Raw genomic sequence first — 16,185 nt, forward strand, 5'->3', positions numbered from 1 at the left:
GGACCTAATGTGTTATTAATAGCTTATATTATTAGTATTTTTTACTATATATTGCGTACTTTTATTTTTAGAATTGCTAAGTAATAAATTTTTAATTTTTAATAATGTAACTTTAACTGCTAAAGCGCAGTTTTTTTTAATAGTTTTTAAATATATATTTAAATATCTAGCATAATATTAAACTGCTGCTAAGCAGCTAACTAATACTAGGCCTTTAAGCAATAATAATAGTAATATAAATAATAATAATAATTTTTCTTGCAATACTAGCTTTAATACTTAACTATTTTTTTACTTTTTATTTTTTGCTCTTTGCTTTTTTTTTTCTTTAGTACTATTTTTTTTTTTTATTAATAAGCGCATGCCTAATTTAATTGCTTGCTTTTTTTTTTAAAATTTTTATTAAGCTACTTAAGCATTTATACAATTTTTATAGCTGCAAAAAGCTATTATTTTTAATTATTAAATTATAGATAATTACAGCAGCTTAAAAATAATTTTTAGTATAGTTAGATAGGCTTTTTATTTTAAAAAGCTAAGTAAAAGGCTCTAAGCTTATTTTACTAATTAGTAATAAAAGTTTTTTAGCCTGTAATTAGGCTATAGTAGAAAGTTTACATTTAGCAGCTAATAATAAATATAGCTAATATATTTAATTTTTTTTAGTAGAGTTTTTTGCTAAAAAAATTTAAGTTTTAAAAAAAAATTTAATTAAAAGTAAAATACTTTAGCATGCTAAAAAGCCTAGTATTTAAGTTTTTAAAAATCTGTTTAAGTTTACTAGAGTATTTAAACGCCTACTAATATTAATTTAAAATACTAGTTTTATATAAAAAGCTATACTACTAAGTACTTTTTATAAATATTAATAAAATAATAAAGTAAAAAGCAGGATTAAAAAAATTATTAATAAGCGTTATATAAACGGCGTTAGTAAGTATTATATAATTATTAATAATTAATATAGCTTGCTGCAAGGGCATAGGACAATTATATAAAAAAAAAAAATTTTTTTATATATATATTATACATTTAGAACTACTATTTGCAGCTTTCTACTTTTAACTATTATAAATCTTATTAATAATTATATAAAATACTATAGCTTACAATTTTTGCAAGCTAACTTGCTAAATTAAAATTTTAATTAATATTTTATATACTATTACTAATTAAATTGCTTACTTTTATTTAGAAAAATATTAAATAAAGCGTAAGCTTATAACTAAACTAAGCTTTTAATATTAAGCTAAATATTTTTTATAATTTAATAATAGTTTATAAAGCTTAAAAACTTAACTAACTGCCCTATTTTAGTTTAATTTAACCTGCCTAGCATTGCCTAAACAAATTAGTTACTATTAAAAGTTAATAATTATATTACTATAATTTTTAAATAATAACGTATTAGGTCTGCTAATAATAATTATTAATTTTAATAATTTATTTAGCTAGCCTAGTATTATATAAATTTTACTGCCTTAATACTGTATTAAGGTGCTAGGTATAGTACCTAAACTATAGTTTTATACTAATTTCTTTTACTGCGTTGTATAATCTGCTCTTGCGTTAACTTTACTTTTATTTATAGAAATAGCTGCTTAGGCGCTTAAATAATAATAATATAATACTACAACTTTATAAAAATTTTATAATATACTAAATAAAAGCAAGTAAAAAATTTTATAAAGCACTATATAAAAATTTATAAAAAAGTATTATATTATAAGTGCTAAAAATTATACTAATACTGTATTTATACTACTATTTTTTCTATTTAAAACTACTTTGCGCGGCTGCTAAATTAAAATTTTAAAAAAATTTAAATAGTATAAAAATTTTGCAAAGCTTTATATAATAATATATTAAAAAATTTTGCAATAATTGCTTTTATAAGTAGCTTAATAGCCTTATTTCTAAAATATAATAATATTAATAAAGTGGCTTAACTGCTGTCCTGGCTCATCCGGCGTCTGTGCACTGTAGCGGCCATTGTCGCTGCACCTCCATTTGCGACGACCTCTACACTGCACCCCATCGCGATCCGCCCGTATCGCATCTCGCTCCCTCGCTGTCGCGCTGATTCTCTTCCAGGACACAGTTGACGCGTGGCTGGAGCGTCTGACGCGCGCATCTGCCGCCTCTCACTTCTCTGCCTCCCCGCGATGCGCCATGTCTGAAGCTGAAGATGCGCCAGAGAGGGCCCAACCCGCCCCGAATCCAGACGCCCAAACCACTGTCAATGACTTCCTCGACTATACCGAGTTCTTCCCCTCCGATCTGGTGCGCTCGCTGGCCCTCATCGGCGACCTCGATTCAAACTACCACGATGCGGTTCAGCACGTCCACGACCTCACCGTGCTCTACGGCAAGCTCCCGACCATATCAGAGCAAGAGCGCCCCGACCCCACACTGCTGCGCAAGCAGATCGCCCAGCACCTGCAAAAGGCCATCAACCAGAGAGAGTTTGCCTTCACAGAGGCTTCGCGGCTGTACGAGGTTGCCGTGCGCCATCGCCAGCGCTCCTCTGTAATCAAAAGGAAACTCCAGGCTCAACCACAGCCGCCGTCGCGCGACCCCACGCCCCCGCCCATCTCTCCGCAAGCCCATCGACCAGTGAATCGCAACTACGAAAGAGCCCCGCATCTGCGCCTGACCTTCGATGGAGGCCGACATGGCGCCAACCTGCCTCGCCCGCGAGACCGCCACAAGAAGACTGCAGTCCCTCTCCCCCGACGACGTTCACGAGCACACAGTGCATCCTCAGACGTATCCGACGGTGACTCAGATATCAGATCGACAACCGATGTCACGGCTTCTCGCAGGCACAAGCAGTACAGCGACAGGCACTTGAAGCCCGGCCGATCGCGCCCGCCTGGAGTCCTGGGTACCAATGTCCATAGCTCCATCGCAGGCATATCTACCAGCAACGCGCTCGCCCAACTAGCCCCGCCTCCGCCCGATGCCAGACCAGGCAGCAAGTGGGCGCCATGGATGAAGTTGACCGAGTACGAAATGGCTGTACTCAGAAAACAGATGAAAAAGAACGCCGTATGGACCCCCAGCCTCACCATGGTCAACCGCGAGCTCGAGCGGAAACACCGTACAAAAGCAGACTACGAAACGGAGATGGCTCGCTGTGAAGGTGCAGGCGAAGAGCTTCTCGATGAAGAGCCCGAGACGCTGCAGCAGATCATGACCGCCTCAGGGTTGGGACAACTAGCGCCACATGGTCCCGCTGCAGACAACGTACCTGCGCCACCCAGTGATACTGTCAAGGATGTCACGACGGAGGAGTCTGGCCCGGTCAGCATCCGCCTCAAACCAGTAGAAGCGAAAGAGGGGAGGAAGCTTGACCGCCTGTCGCAACGTCAGCAGGCCATGCGTGATGCGCAGCAGCTTGTACATGCTACAGAGAAAATCAAAGAAGCCGCAAACGGTCTAAAGGAGCTGACATTTGGTTCCCACGCTGTCTCTACTCCTGCTAGCCAGAAGAGAAGACCAACTACCCGTACATCAAACAAACGGAAACGCGACGCATCTCCGCTGGCTACAGCTGAGGACGGCGCCGAAGCTACAAGAGAAGACTCAGTGGAGACGCAAGATAGTGCAACGAGGCCTCCAGAAGCAAAGCGTCCCAGGCTGCAGCTCATCGCCCCTGCACGCAACGCGATGACATCTCCCACACCTACTCCAGTTTCCACAGGGTACTCGACACCTAAAGATCTCCCCACGTCGGCTGTAGCCTCACCTGCTTCAAACACCCCTGTGCCGCTTCCAGACACTTTCAAGGTTGCCACAAACGCAAACACCGTACAGGTGCCGCTTGCGCCTGCCGGTCCAAGCACCCCTAAAGTCAACAAGTCCGCTTCCAAGGAGTCGAGTCGGCAGCCTACGCCCGCTGTGACATCGCCAATCGAGACGAACCAGTCTCCTATTGCTTCAGTACCGGCTCCAACCCCAGCTCCACCACAGCCAACAGTCACAGCAGCGTCATCACGACCACGACGTGAGTCTGTTGCACCGAAAGCTACCAGCCCACCAGTGGTTCCTACACAGCCGCTCAAATCTGTGAAGACCTCCACTCCGGCTCCCGATGCGGTTGCTGATGTGCCCGCTCCTGCCACACGTCCTCGCTCTGCTCGTGGCCACGTCCCGACGCCCAAGGCACAGAGCGAAGAGCCAAAACCGAATGAAGTAGGTAGAGTTACTCGAGAGACTCGCCGTCACAGTATCTTCAGCCAGTCATCGCTCACCGCGCCGGTGGCCACGCGCATGAGCTCGCGTAGGAAGCCACCACCGAAGGGTGAGGTCACGGCTGCCGAGAACGGCCAAAAGACCGTTACAAACGTTAAGCGCGCTCAAGGTAGCAAAAACAAGAGGAAAAAGAAAACAGAAGAGGAGATGGAACAGGCAGATGACATCGATCCCGATGAGCCCAGGTACTGCATCTGCGATGATGTTAGTTACGGGCCGATGATTTCATGCGATAATAACGTAAGCCAGCTTTCCCAACATTACGACAATGATGCTAACTATCTGTAGTGTGACAAAGAATGGTTCCATCTTCCCTGCGTCAACATGACCGAGAATGACATTCCCTCTCGCCGCGCCAAATGGTACTGTCCCGACTGCCGTACATCACTAAACGTCGATGCGTACGGTAATCCACTGGTACCGCCACCTCTGCCGGGTCGCCGTGGTCATAGGTAGGTTCTCCTTCCCTTGGGCTGAGTGCGTACTGAGTTTTAGAGGGGTTGGAGTACTTAAGGGCGCCTAGGACTGAGTGAGCATATTATTGGATCTCGAATCGACTGGGCTGGTGGAAAGGACAATTTGGTGTGTTGGCGTAGGCAATGGATATGGCATGCGGAATATTGCGTATGATGTGTATGTGAATGGTTGGGTTCTGCAATGGTTATGTGCGAGGCATGGCCAAAACATAGGGTTCCGTATGGTGTTCTGGCGTATGCAAGCTGCTCTACGGACAGATTATAAATGCGCCAGAACCGCTCTGGTCTTCTTCATTTATCAATTGAAGCTCATGATTTCAATCATTGCAAGCCCCGCTGGTCCACTCTCTTAACTTGCACCTGCAGCGGGTGATTTACAAGCGCGTTTCTGCTTGACTGCGTTTCTGGTAATTTTTAGCGAACACGGGCGGGAGCTGAGCCTCAAGCGTCAAGGTCTAGTGGCCGCAGCCTGTGTGAGCCTCAACCCTCTGGCATCTTCTCTCGTTTCAATAACGCGTTCATTGTTCATAGGCGTTCTTCATTGCCCTCGATACCCTTCTATACCTTTGTTCTATTCTATCAGCTTACAGCTCCACGATCATCAAGTCTCAGCCTTGTCTACCCGAAGCGTATCCGGCGGGGTAACGTCTCGATCACTATGCCCATCTTCGCAACCTTCGTTATGGGCCCGAAAGAGACGTACTTCTTCAACACACCTACACATTGGGCATGGTGAGTTCCATTATATCTTACACGTTTTAGCGAATCCTACAAGCCTTTCAAATGACCTGGGTCCCGGGTAAGCGGCACTAGCTAGCCCAATACATGCACAATGGAGTAATTCTCCGAGCAAAGCTTGCTGAAAGACGTTACGTTGAATCTCTAGGGCTGAAGTGGAGATGTGTAGAGTAGTGCCGTCCGCTAACTGTGCGGCGCAGGCACAATCTCCCCCCAGATATCGAATCTCTCCTCACCAAAACGCCCGCCATCAAGGACGTAATTGAACTAGCACTGAGTGACAAAGGAACCTATTTCATCAGCTACCGAGATCACGACGATCAGATACTCTGCAAACATTACAACCTCCCCAACCCATTGACGGAGTACCTTTATGCCTCCCACCCAGCTGTGATCCGGGACCTCAGCACCCTCAGCATTACGCTTGGCCCTTATGAGTCTTACTATGCATGGGACAAGACGACTGCGTCTTGGAGTAACTTGCCACCGAGTCTGGAAAAGGTCGTTCTAGCCCGTGTTGAGAGTCAAGATGCGTGGAAGACGACGTGGAAAGCAAACGGGGCTGAGGCGCCCAGTTTCGTCAGTCTCGGGGCTGAAGGCGCGTATTTCATGCGCACGGTATCAGGAGGTGGGTGCTGGGATCTAAAATGTGGCAAGCAAGGGGATGGAAGGGAAGGCACAGAGGGGATCAGGGGGACGAATAAGTTCCTGGAGGAGTGTAGTGATTTCAGTGGTGTTGCAGTGAGCTCTTCCTCCCTCTTGCATGCAAAAAAGTATTTCTGCATGAACTGATTATCGTATAGGGTCTGCATCTTTTCCCCTCACATCCAAACGCCGACATCCTCATCCTTACAACTGGAAAGGCCTTTTCAAATCTTCCAGAGTGCACATGGGTCGACTATAATAAAATGGCGACGGCTCTTCCGTCTTTTGTGCAGAGTATGCAACCTATCCCTCCCATGCCGCAGCAACGCCCGCCTCAACCTCGACTTGTACCGCAACCGCAGATAGCTCCGCGGGTTCAACAGCAGAGATTCATGCAGCCGCAGCCGATCATGCAGATGCAGCAGCCGTATACTCAGCCATACGCACAGCCCCAACACAACTGCTGTCCGACCTTCGTTTCTGGAGCACCGCATAATTGCTGTCCTCAAACCCCAATTCAACCAAGGCCGTTCGGCATGCTACCAGTGTATGCTACGCCCGTTGCTCCACAGCCGATGGGGTACGGTGGTGGTGGAGGAGGAGGACAAGGAGGGTTCATATACAGATAAGATGTTAACTTCGTCGTTCGGAGTTGAGGTACGGGCGAGATGGATCAGTTTGGAGTTTGGCGTTAGGAACTTGCATCTGGGGATTCGGACGCGGGATGTGTGGAGAATCAGTATATGACCTGGATCCTCTACACATCTTCTGATGTACCTCAACACATTTTAGGGGCTTAACGTGATGAGCGATAATGTAGCCTGGAGGGTTTCGCATTCATCATAGCTCTGCAATAGCTCGATAACCTTGCGTTGGCTTGTAGATGTAGACTTTCCCAATCAAGTCATCTTGTAGTTCTTCTATAATTTATTCTTTTATCCAAGCATACTGTTTCACCCTTCCTTTCCTCTCCTCTTCCCATTGCGGATCATGCAGTGGGTAGTCTTTCTAAATCTCGTCCAGTCCTCCATCTTACCGAAGGCCTAGATGAAAGTTAGATGGCAGTGTACCAGTGAGGGGAATGTGAACTACGGAAACTGTATGGTGGATCCACAGGCAAGGTAAGTTTGAGCCCTGTACGAGAAAGCATACGTTATGCTGTCAATATTCTTAACCAAGCAAGCAACAATTTGGTACGTTGAAGTGGATGTCCCACCTCCAAAGTTTCTAATCTTGTAAGGCATGCAATACCCAGGAGGCTTTCAGCAACTCTCCAAATCCCATTTGGTTCCTAAAGGTATACTGAATTCCTTCACGCCTGCTCTAAGGTGACTAGTAAGTTGATACTTAGGTGTCATTAAGAATACCTCGCCCGGCCTAAGATATGGCAGACCTGCATACATAGTGGCTATTAATTGGGAACCACACCAGCCAAAACCCTTTGGTAATGTTCACACCGCGCTTTAATAACGAACCCTTTAAGCATAAAAGATCTAACCAGGATATACTATCGCTCATCACATTAAGCCTAAACAAGTTATTCCGAAACCCTGTAAAGAACGTTTCTAATAAGGACAAAAAGAAATTTGACTGTGTATCTCTCTCCTTATCAAGTCCACATAGGTGTCGCCAAGGCTGTCAAAGGGCCATTGCCTCCTGAGTGTTGAATCTCTGGCTCTCTCATAAAGACCATATCCCAGTCAATACCGTCGTCGAAGGTATCGTAGATCTGTTCATCCCAGACGACTGGTGTGATGTTGACTGCTGGCTCCGTTATGTATCGCGCACGCACTTGCATTGTAGCAGTATTGGAACGATTCGCTTCCAAAGTGGCGCTATTGAATGGTGCCGCTCTTGGAATCGAACGAGAAGTAGGTGCTGACATAGCCGTAAAGTGGGTATGCGAGTGGGGGTCGGTGGACACTGATGGTGTTGTCGTGGAGGTACTATTAGCAAGTCGATCTGGTAGCATTGCATTCTCGATAGACGGTTCTGGTAGGTTCAGAAGGTCGTTTTCGCATCTACGAATGATCTGCGCCACCCTTTGAAGAAGCTGCTGCTCTATGGGACCTGGTACTTGTCCAGCAGTAATAAGCAGCTCCTCCTGGACGCGACGAAGCAGCTCTCGACGAAAGCGCCGTGATGATTCGCTAGGCGAGTCGCAATCGTAAACTAGAATTAATTAGTATGCCACAGTTGATTCAGCAGAATAACATACATGGAGATGGGATATCTGCAACAAGTACGTTTGGGAACAGTACATGGTAGACATCCCGCCATTTGTCTTCTTCCAGTCGCAGAGCAGTGGTGCGTTTCCGTAGAGCCCAGGTCGTTTCCCGGTCCATCCCTTCAATGTGCTGAGGAGCCGATCTTTGGCATTGCTGAAGGCGTACATGGTTGAACTGCTCCTTGTCCGACTTGAACGTTTCGTAACATATCGGGCAAAAGATCGGCTGTGAATGTGCCCGATACAAGTGCTCCTTCATCCTGTGAACGGTTGGCCAACCAGGGCCCGGGCATGTACGTATATTTCTATATCTATCCGGGTCATGCTTGTAAAAGGGACAAGCGAATCTGGTGCCGGGGTCAGAGTTATCAGCCACCGTAGCTGCTGATCCACGGCGCCGCTTGTTGGGTCCATTTTCGTCGTCGTTGTCGTCCGGCGGTGGGCTCCCGCGTGCCTTACGCTTCTGACCCGAACTCTGGGACGACTTGCGACTGCCCTGATGAGAGACGACCCCGCCACGACTACTTGGAGTAGTGCTAGTACACTGCCTATAAGCCGCCTCGCGTATATTGATTTCAATCTTGCGCATTATCAGCTCGATAACTTTGAGAGTAGATTTTGGGCGTGAGGGTTGCATGGTTTCGTATTCTGGTTCTCGCTCGTCATCGCTACTGTCCGTATTCGTATACATCTCGCAGCTACTCGTGGAAGACAGCGAAGTTATAGACGACACTCTCTCCTGAGGCTGGTGTCGAGACGGAAGGTTGTCCTTGATCCACTTCTCTATGTCCGACGAGAGGTCATTCGCAGGCACAATGTGAGCCAAAGCGTCCGATACTCCCTTCGCTCGGCGGACACTGACTGCCCCCGTCCAGTGAAGGCCGTGATCTTCCACAGTACCACAAGGACTAGGATTGCTTGTAATGCCAGCCTGGTGGGACAGTGGTGGAATGAAGTTTGGGTGTTTCTTCCACAGACATGATTCGCTGATCATGGAAAGACTTGGCACAGGTGGGAGTGATGCGAATAGAATCTCTGCTTTCCTATTAGCGACTGTATCTCTTAGAGGAAGCGTGGGGCTAACCATGCTCAGGAACCACAAAATCGCGTGGCGAGAGAGAGACCTCTAACTCGCTATTGTACCCAGAGTCTTGAGTCCTTGAAGATGATAGCGAGTCCCTCCGACATGGCACTTTCGAGGTGCCTAGCTTAAGTAAATTGGCCTTCCTATACTCGCTCGAAGCCATGGCTAGGAATGCGCAAACGTGCTCAAAGGCGGAATATCGTTTGCTTTTGATCGCAGTTCAGACAAGAGCGCAATTAAAGACTTTAGAAGCAGAAGGGCGAGGGCAGGCTGAGCAGGTTGATGGGTGCCTGAAGAGCTGTCATAAGTACTCGACTCCATTGCGCGAATGCGCAAACGTGGAATCAGGTATCTGACGCTTCCCTCGCTCCCGTCATCAGCCGAAAGCCAGGCACAGGTGTTGTACGACCCAATCCCCACCCTCCATGGTGCCTCGTAGCGGCGGCATTTGTAGGGTTTGAGAGTCGATGTGTACTTGTTCCGGTGAAGGCCCCGGCCTCCACGGGACTAGGCAGACACATGGGGAAGTGGGGCTACAACATCGTGAGATGTAGAAAGCGCCTTGTTCATCAATCACTAAATTTATCTACTCGTGATACACTTCGAGCTTAGTAAGTAAAGGTAAATATTGAAGGACTCTTAACCCTGTTATCTTTATGGCGTTGTACCTGTTTTGGTATCCTGTGGTCAATGTTTCTAGTTGCCAGCTCAAAACATGTAAACATGTGCGCCATTGCATATGAAATTTTAGAAGGATAGTATATTTCTAATGCTCTACTCAGACTGTTCTTTCCCCCTTAAGACTCGAAAATTAGTTGAACGAAGTGACTATGTAATGCGAGTAAAGACTTTGCATCTCTACCTATAGCCTCCGAATACAAACCCGTATCCCTACCACCTTACTCTCACTCTCGTTAGAGAGCCATAGCTAAGAATATCTAGCGATTGCATTTTGCAGTCTATACAACGACCTAGCACTAATATAGTAGAATAACAGACGGTTGTCAAGTGGACCTCGAAAAATCATTGTTAGGGTTGAAATGAGTTAAAACAAGGAATAGCAGGTGAAAGAACTATGTAACAAGTTCATTGAGATCCTCATTGAGATCCTGGGTGATGCACTACTTGTGGCATCCTATGGTATTGAAAGAAAAGGGCACCTTTTGGCCGTTTGAACATCTAGAAACGCTTCACATGACCAATCATCATACACCCACTTTATTAGTCCTGTATGGCTGTTGAGGTGTTGATCATATGGTTGAAAGCCTCTTGGCTGCGGTATTAACCGATGGTAGGCTTGCGCCTGTGCCTTGGCTGGAAGCATAGTATCTACCAATCCTTCTGAGCAGAAGCTACCAACGAAACAGATGAGAGGGAGTCGATCGTCTCAGACAAACGCTCGGCGGATGTGTCTACATTCGCGCCGTTTGTGTCAGCATCCTTGGCTTCGTTGTACATCTTGAGCGAAAACTTGCTCTCAGCTCCACCAGCAGCTTTCGCTTTCTGCTTCTTCCCCTTCGCCGAGGCCTTGCTCTTCATCTCACCGCCGCCAGATGCTTCGTCAGGCCACTGGAAACTCCAACGGCCATCATCCTTGAACGGTTCCTTGCTGATGAACTGAGAGACGTCTGCTTGATGTCGTAGCAACTCCAAGTAGCCAGCGACCTCGCGCAAGACGTCGCCCTCCATTTGCTCCGGTGTAGCTGCGAATTCTGGAATCTCGAGAAGATTATGTGGCTGAGCACTGGCCTTGATAGCAGAGTCGTCGATAAGAACAGTGTTGTGTTGACCGAAGCGCTTGCCAGCCGCATACTCTGGATGATGTTGCTGGATCACGTCCCTACTCCAAATCAATCTGAGGTTCTTGTATACTTGGACGTTCTGGGTATAGTTGGTCGGCGACAACCCGAAGGAGTCGCGAGCCCACCGAGCTACGAGCTTCGATTGGAGATCCTTGTCCAGCGACTGCGTTACGAGCGACTTGACGTTGTCGGGTTTGGCGCTGGACCAGACCATGACCGAGAAGTTCTGGAATAAGTAGCGCAGGAACGGTTTGAGGAACGGGCGCTCGATCATTGTCTTTGCATTCCTGTTGGGTCGATAAAGGACCGTACCATTGAGGTCAAGGATGACTAATACACGGCCTGGTGGATCGATAACGGATGGCTCCTCGGCGGCTTGGCTCAGATACTCTGGCGTAGGCTGCGGGGCGGGGAGCATAATCTTCTCATCACCATACCGGCCTTTCTTCGATGATGCTGTCGGGCCCTTGGGCAGTTTTGGAGTACTGTAGAATTTGTTAACCCTCGAATCCATGGTATGGTGCAGAGTAACGCGGTGAAGGGAGCTATACTCTTTCTGCTTGACTTGACCGTCGAAAGCGGCCCCAGACCTAGTATTCCTGAGTGGGGGAGTAGAGGTCCTGTTGCGGGAGTTAGTCTGACTGTATTTGGACTTCAGACCCTTGATCAGGGTATCAAATGCATACTGTAGGTCCTCATTCGTCGCACCATAAGGGTGATGCGCCTGCGCCTGCATGGTGGAGTGGTGGTATGCCTGGTTCGAATACGCGCGCTGGTTTTGCTGCCCAAATGCACCGTAGTAGGGTTGTTGAGGCCTGTATGGCTGTTGACCGTACTGAAAGCCTCCTGGATACTGCGGCATGAACTGATGGTAGTAGGCTTGCTGTGCCTGTGCCTGTGCCTGTGCTTGCGCAGCATAGTCGTTGTATGATTGCTGATTTGTTTGCTGGTTATGGTTGATGCTGTTGTAGAACTGCGGCGGCGGTGGCGGATAGTTTGCGTTCCATGGCGCGCTGGCTGGTCCTGGTGGAAATGGCGGCGGTGCTGGCAGCTGGTTTTCGAAACCAGTGTAGTTCTGTTCGCGACGACGGTCATCCTGCCCGCCGGGCCTGAAAGGCAGCGCCTGCGCATTCAGGTTGTTGTTCATATTGGCAGCTGAATCTTCGTGTATTGTTTGCCCAGGCGAAGTGCTGTCTCGACGACCGGCAGTGGTCTTGTCAAGGTTAGTGGAAGAAGTTGTGACTGGAGCGTCGTGGGGGATGCTGTACCGAGCTGACGCGACTGCAGCCATGGAGCACGTGGGAAAGCGGTACGTGCCCGATGAGAAGAGCTGTATTTCGTGTGAAAGAGAAGGTGAAGGGAAGAGGAGAAAATTGTAGCATCAACACCTTGTAGGCAACAGTGAAAGAAGGCGAGATAGGCGTAGTCCGTTGCTTGAGTTTATGTCAGCCATCGGCAAAAAATAGCGCCGCAAGTTGTGGGGTCGTCCAGAAAAGTTCCAGGGCATCACCACCAACCACTAAACGTCTATACGACGCGCAAATACCGTCATCGAGCCACGATTAGTACAGCGCAGTGTGCCTCCAGTTGGACCCGTCCTACAGAAGCTGCAATCCACTCTTAGCTGCTGCGTGATCTCGGCACCAAATCATGCCACTTTCCACCAAGCTTGATCGCAAGCTGCGCGCCGTAGAAGAAAGCTCAGATGGCGAAGAATACTACGAAGTCACAGACCGATCCTCCTCCGAGTCTTTCATCGAGACTGGTGAGGGTGGGGAAGTCATGAGCTCAGACAACGAGGCAGCTGAGGGATCCGAAGATGAGGAAATGGTGCGCGTTGCGAGGAGCATGTCAATTGACACGTAGAGTTGCTAACATGGACAAGTCAGACGCATCTGACGACCACAAGGTGCAAGCGCAGATGAGCAAGGTCTCATTTGGAGCTCTAGCCAAAGCCCAGGACGCACTCTCGAAAGACCCATCTGCGAACCGAAAGCGAAAGCGCGGCGACGAGTCTTCAAAGTCGCAGGAGGACAAGTTGGAGGCTTTGAGGGAAAGACTGAGGCAGATCAAGGCCGAGAAGCTCGCAAACGGAGCCCAGCCCAGCAAGAAGGCGAAGTCTTCCAAAAAGAACAAGGTCATCCAAGACGAAGATAGCGAGGAAGAAAAGCAAGAGGATAGCAACGACGGCTCGGATTCAGACGAGGCTCCAAAAGCGCGATCCAGCAAGCATGCGCCCGCCGTGCAATCGAGCAAGCGAATGGTCTCGCGCAAACGCAAAGTTGTGGATGTCAAGAAGCCAGTGTTTCGAGATCCACGCTTCGAGAATGTATCTGGACCCCGACCTGATGAGCATACAGTCGACAAGCGCTATTCCTTCCTAAACGACTACCGAGTCTCGGAGATTGCAGACTTGCGGTCTACTATTAAGAAGACGAAGAATGAGGCCGAGAAAGAGAAGCTAAAGAAGAAGTTACTCTCGATGGAGTCCCAGGAACACACTCGGAAACGGAAAGAGGAGCAACAGAACGTGGTTCGCGATCACAAGAAGAAGGAAAAAGAGCTCATCAAGGAGGGCAAGCAGCCTTTCTACTTGAAGAAGTGTACGTATCCGCCCGTCATCTGGCGCCGTGCGGCGTGTTTCGTAACATGGTGCGCTAACACTAGCTGTAGCCGAGCAAAAGAAGATCGCACTGGTCGACCGCTTCCAGAACATGAAGTCAAAACAGCGCGACCATGTCATAGAACGCCGTCGCAAGAAGGTCACTGCAAAGGAACGGAAGAACATGCCCGACGAGCGGCGTACCGCATGAGGGCGAAAGGAAGTGCAGAAATTAATCTAACTTTGATGAAGCAACATGGTCGTTGCAGCAGCGTAGATACCCATCAGAAAGACCAGACAGCGAGAATCTTCAGTCTACAGTCATCACTGCTACACAGAATATTTCCATTGTCCTGTCTGTCGATTTGCTTTTTCCATGCAGGGCTTGTCCAGCCTCCGCGTGCCGAACTTTCCGTAATTCTAGCCTTGGGCCCCTCAGCCCACATTTCCCTTTCTAGCACAATCTCATCATCGCTACGCTCCCGAAATGACCAGAAAGCGCCAATTCGCATAGCGCATGCACAATCGCATGCACATTGGCCGTCCTGATCTCCGTCATCCTTGATGGCGGGCGAACTAGGCGGGGGGGTGCGACGGGACAGGGGTGTCCACCAAGGAAACGTGCCGCTGCACATGTCCACTTCGTCAATGCCTACGTCATTCACCACCAACTCTGTCCCAGCTGTCCCAGCCTCCTGTCTGGTGCTTAAGAGCTGGCACTGCCACATCCCAACTTTCGCATCTTGCTCTCACCCCAGTTTCTATCTTTTTTCGCACTTTCGAGACCGTTTTGTTGTCGATCGCCCGCCGTTTTACATCCTTGACAGTTCGGTTGACGGGTTTTAACGTCACCTAGTCCTAGTTCACCATAGTCGCAAAAGTCGACCTCCACCACACACCATCTTCGTCATGTCGGGCTCCACACAGGAGAAGCCGCTCAATGAGTACGTTCGTCTACCATCGCTACCTCGTCGGTATTATTAACACCGTGTCTCTAGGCTCCTCACTCGTTCCATGGTCGACATCTACGTTGGCACTGAAAACACACACTGGATCCTTCATGAAAAGCTCCTCTGCCATCACTCACCCTTCTTCCGCAAGATCTTCTACTCCAAGACGTCTGCGCATAACAAGACGCAATCGTTCGGCCTACCCGACGAGGAAGATGCGCCATTCAAGACGTTTGTCGGCTGGCTGTACAGCTCCTCTCTGCCCGTACCGCGTGAGGAGGCTGATTTGGGAGTGGCCTTTGACCTCTACCTAATGGCCGAGAAGTTCGAGATCCCATCTCTCATCGCCGACGTCCTACAGGTCGTCCGTGAATGGTACAAGTACAGCGACACATACCCCGGCCTACGCCGCGTCCAATACATCTACGCCAACACCGAAGAGGGCTCGCCAATGCGCCACATGCTCGTCCACTCGGTTGCGCGCCTCATGGTGCTCGAGAAGGGCATCCCAGCACACTGGGACAAAGCACTGCGCAAGAACGGTCAACTCGCCGTCGACATCATCCGAGCCATCCAAGACTGGAGGCTCGAGGAAGACGTTGTCCCGGATGCGAGAGAAGACCCAAGTGAAGGGGAAGAACTTGTTGATGTTGAGCAAGAGACAGAGAAGCTCGACCAAGAGGCAGAGCAAGAGATTGAGGGTGCAGAGGGCGAGGGCGAGGGCGCAGACGCCGATGACTCTGAGGATACGGTTGTCGAGTCGCCTACTGCCGAGTCCAAACGTCCCGAGTCCTTCAACAAGACCAAAGATGGCAAGAGTGCGGACGGTGTGAGCAAGAAGGTCAACGACTTCACCAAGGACTTCAAGAAGTTCAGTCTGCAGGAAGTGCCCAATGGGCTGAGGAACGATGACTACGGCACGCTTCGCGCTTAGGCCCGATGACGCTTCGCACTTGGTTAAAATTTGCATTGGAGATGATGCTTTATGGATATTCGACTTGCGACGGCGTTTCGGGCTTGAAATGATTTTACTTCGCACATGAAAAGGGTATAATATTCTAATCTATTTCCATCGTGTTCTATAACTACAAATTTGTATCATCATGTATCTTTGCAAATTATCATCTTAAATATACTACATCCTACATATCTTCCTGTCTATCAATCTCCACACTAAGCATAGCTCCTCGTACCTCAGACCAACCTACCTCCAACGCCTAAGTACTTGATCATGTACACGCATGTGGTCCCTTTTTAACTCGCTAACGCTTAGTACAATACAACAACCAATCATCCAGCTAGTGTAACACAAACGACTGGGTGTTCACGTTCTCGCGTGTTCCCATGACTAGGTCTAGTCTAGTGGTGCAACGCAGCACGAAAGAGATCTAGGCAGGAAACCCT

At 48.2% G+C, this 16,185-nt stretch overlaps 5 protein-coding genes across 5 annotated transcripts; 3 read left to right on the forward strand and 2 right to left on the reverse strand.

Moving 5' to 3' along the window:
• The first annotated feature begins 5,244 nt into the window (after positions 1-5,244).
• Positions 5,245-7,061, forward strand: K460DRAFT_335276 (uncharacterized protein). The gene is made up of 3 exons (XM_040930944.1): positions 5,245-5,465; positions 5,672-6,212; positions 6,275-7,061. The coding sequence occupies exons 1-3, from the start codon at positions 5,392-5,394 to the stop codon at positions 6,743-6,745; spliced, it is 1,086 nt and encodes a 361-aa protein (XP_040787071.1). The 5' UTR covers positions 5,245-5,391; the 3' UTR covers positions 6,746-7,061.
• A 411-nt stretch (positions 7,062-7,472) lies between these two features.
• K460DRAFT_309456 (uncharacterized protein) lies at positions 7,473-9,864 on the reverse strand. The gene is made up of 3 exons (XM_040930132.1): positions 9,428-9,864; positions 8,335-9,378; positions 7,473-8,288 (listed from the first exon to the last, which is right to left on the reverse strand). Exons 1-3 carry the CDS (start codon positions 9,588-9,590, stop codon positions 7,726-7,728), a joined length of 1,770 nt encoding a protein of 589 aa, XP_040787072.1. The 5' UTR covers positions 9,591-9,864; the 3' UTR covers positions 7,473-7,725.
• An 892-nt stretch (positions 9,865-10,756) lies between these two features.
• K460DRAFT_283437 (HAD-like protein) lies at positions 10,757-12,376 on the reverse strand (the record flags this gene model as incomplete). The annotated part of the gene is made up of 3 exons (XM_040928653.1): positions 10,757-11,714; positions 11,781-11,849; positions 11,916-12,376. 3 exons carry the CDS (start codon positions 12,374-12,376, stop codon positions 10,757-10,759), a joined length of 1,488 nt encoding a protein of 495 aa, XP_040787073.1.
• A 384-nt stretch (positions 12,377-12,760) lies between these two features.
• On the forward strand, positions 12,761-14,256 carry K460DRAFT_365467 (DUF947-domain-containing protein). Its single transcript, XM_040933183.1, has 3 exons — positions 12,761-13,059; positions 13,115-13,832; positions 13,903-14,256. The coding sequence occupies exons 1-3, from the start codon at positions 12,880-12,882 to the stop codon at positions 14,040-14,042; spliced, it is 1,038 nt and encodes a 345-aa protein (XP_040787074.1). The 5' UTR covers positions 12,761-12,879; the 3' UTR covers positions 14,043-14,256.
• Positions 14,257-14,740: 484 nt separating this feature from the next.
• On the forward strand, positions 14,741-15,715 carry K460DRAFT_404808 (uncharacterized protein; the record flags this gene model as incomplete). The annotated part of the gene is made up of 2 exons (XM_040936770.1): positions 14,741-14,775; positions 14,830-15,715. The coding sequence occupies 2 exons, from the start codon at positions 14,741-14,743 to the stop codon at positions 15,713-15,715; spliced, it is 921 nt and encodes a 306-aa protein (XP_040787075.1).
• Between the last annotated feature and the right edge of the window lie 470 nt (positions 15,716-16,185).

The sequence above is a fragment of the Cucurbitaria berberidis genome (assembly GCF_010015615.1).
Source record: "Cucurbitaria berberidis CBS 394.84 unplaced genomic scaffold K460scaffold_3, whole genome shotgun sequence".
Taxonomy (NCBI): Eukaryota; Fungi; Ascomycota; class Dothideomycetes; order Pleosporales; family Cucurbitariaceae; genus Cucurbitaria; species Cucurbitaria berberidis.

Excerpts from the sequence above, each read along its gene's own strand:
- K460DRAFT_335276 (XM_040930944.1), top strand. The coding sequence starts at position 5,392 with ATGCCCATCTTCGCAACCTTCGTTATGGGCCCGAAAGAGACGTACTTC. Across the intron at positions 5,466-5,671 it reads ACACCTACACATTGGGCATG|GCACAATCTCCCCCCAGATA; the intron begins GTGAGTTCCATT and ends TGTGCGGCGCAG. Across the intron at positions 6,213-6,274 it reads GTGATTTCAGTGGTGTTGCA|GGTCTGCATCTTTTCCCCTC; the intron begins GTGAGCTCTTCC and ends ATTATCGTATAG.
- K460DRAFT_309456 (XM_040930132.1), bottom strand. The coding sequence starts at position 9,590 with ATGGCTTCGAGCGAGTATAGGAAGGCCAATTTACTTAAGCTAGGCACC. Across the intron at positions 9,379-9,427 it reads TTTTGTGGTTCCTGAGCATG|AGATTCTATTCGCATCACTC; the intron begins GTTAGCCCCACG and ends ATAGGAAAGCAG. Across the intron at positions 8,289-8,334 it reads TGCAGATATCCCATCTCCAT|TTTACGATTGCGACTCGCCT; the intron begins GTATGTTATTCT and ends AATTAATTCTAG.
- K460DRAFT_365467 (XM_040933183.1), top strand. The coding sequence starts at position 12,880 with ATGCCACTTTCCACCAAGCTTGATCGCAAGCTGCGCGCCGTAGAAGAA. Across the intron at positions 13,060-13,114 it reads GATCCGAAGATGAGGAAATG|TCAGACGCATCTGACGACCA; the intron begins GTGCGCGTTGCG and ends AACATGGACAAG. Across the intron at positions 13,833-13,902 it reads GCCTTTCTACTTGAAGAAGT|CCGAGCAAAAGAAGATCGCA; the intron begins GTACGTATCCGC and ends CACTAGCTGTAG.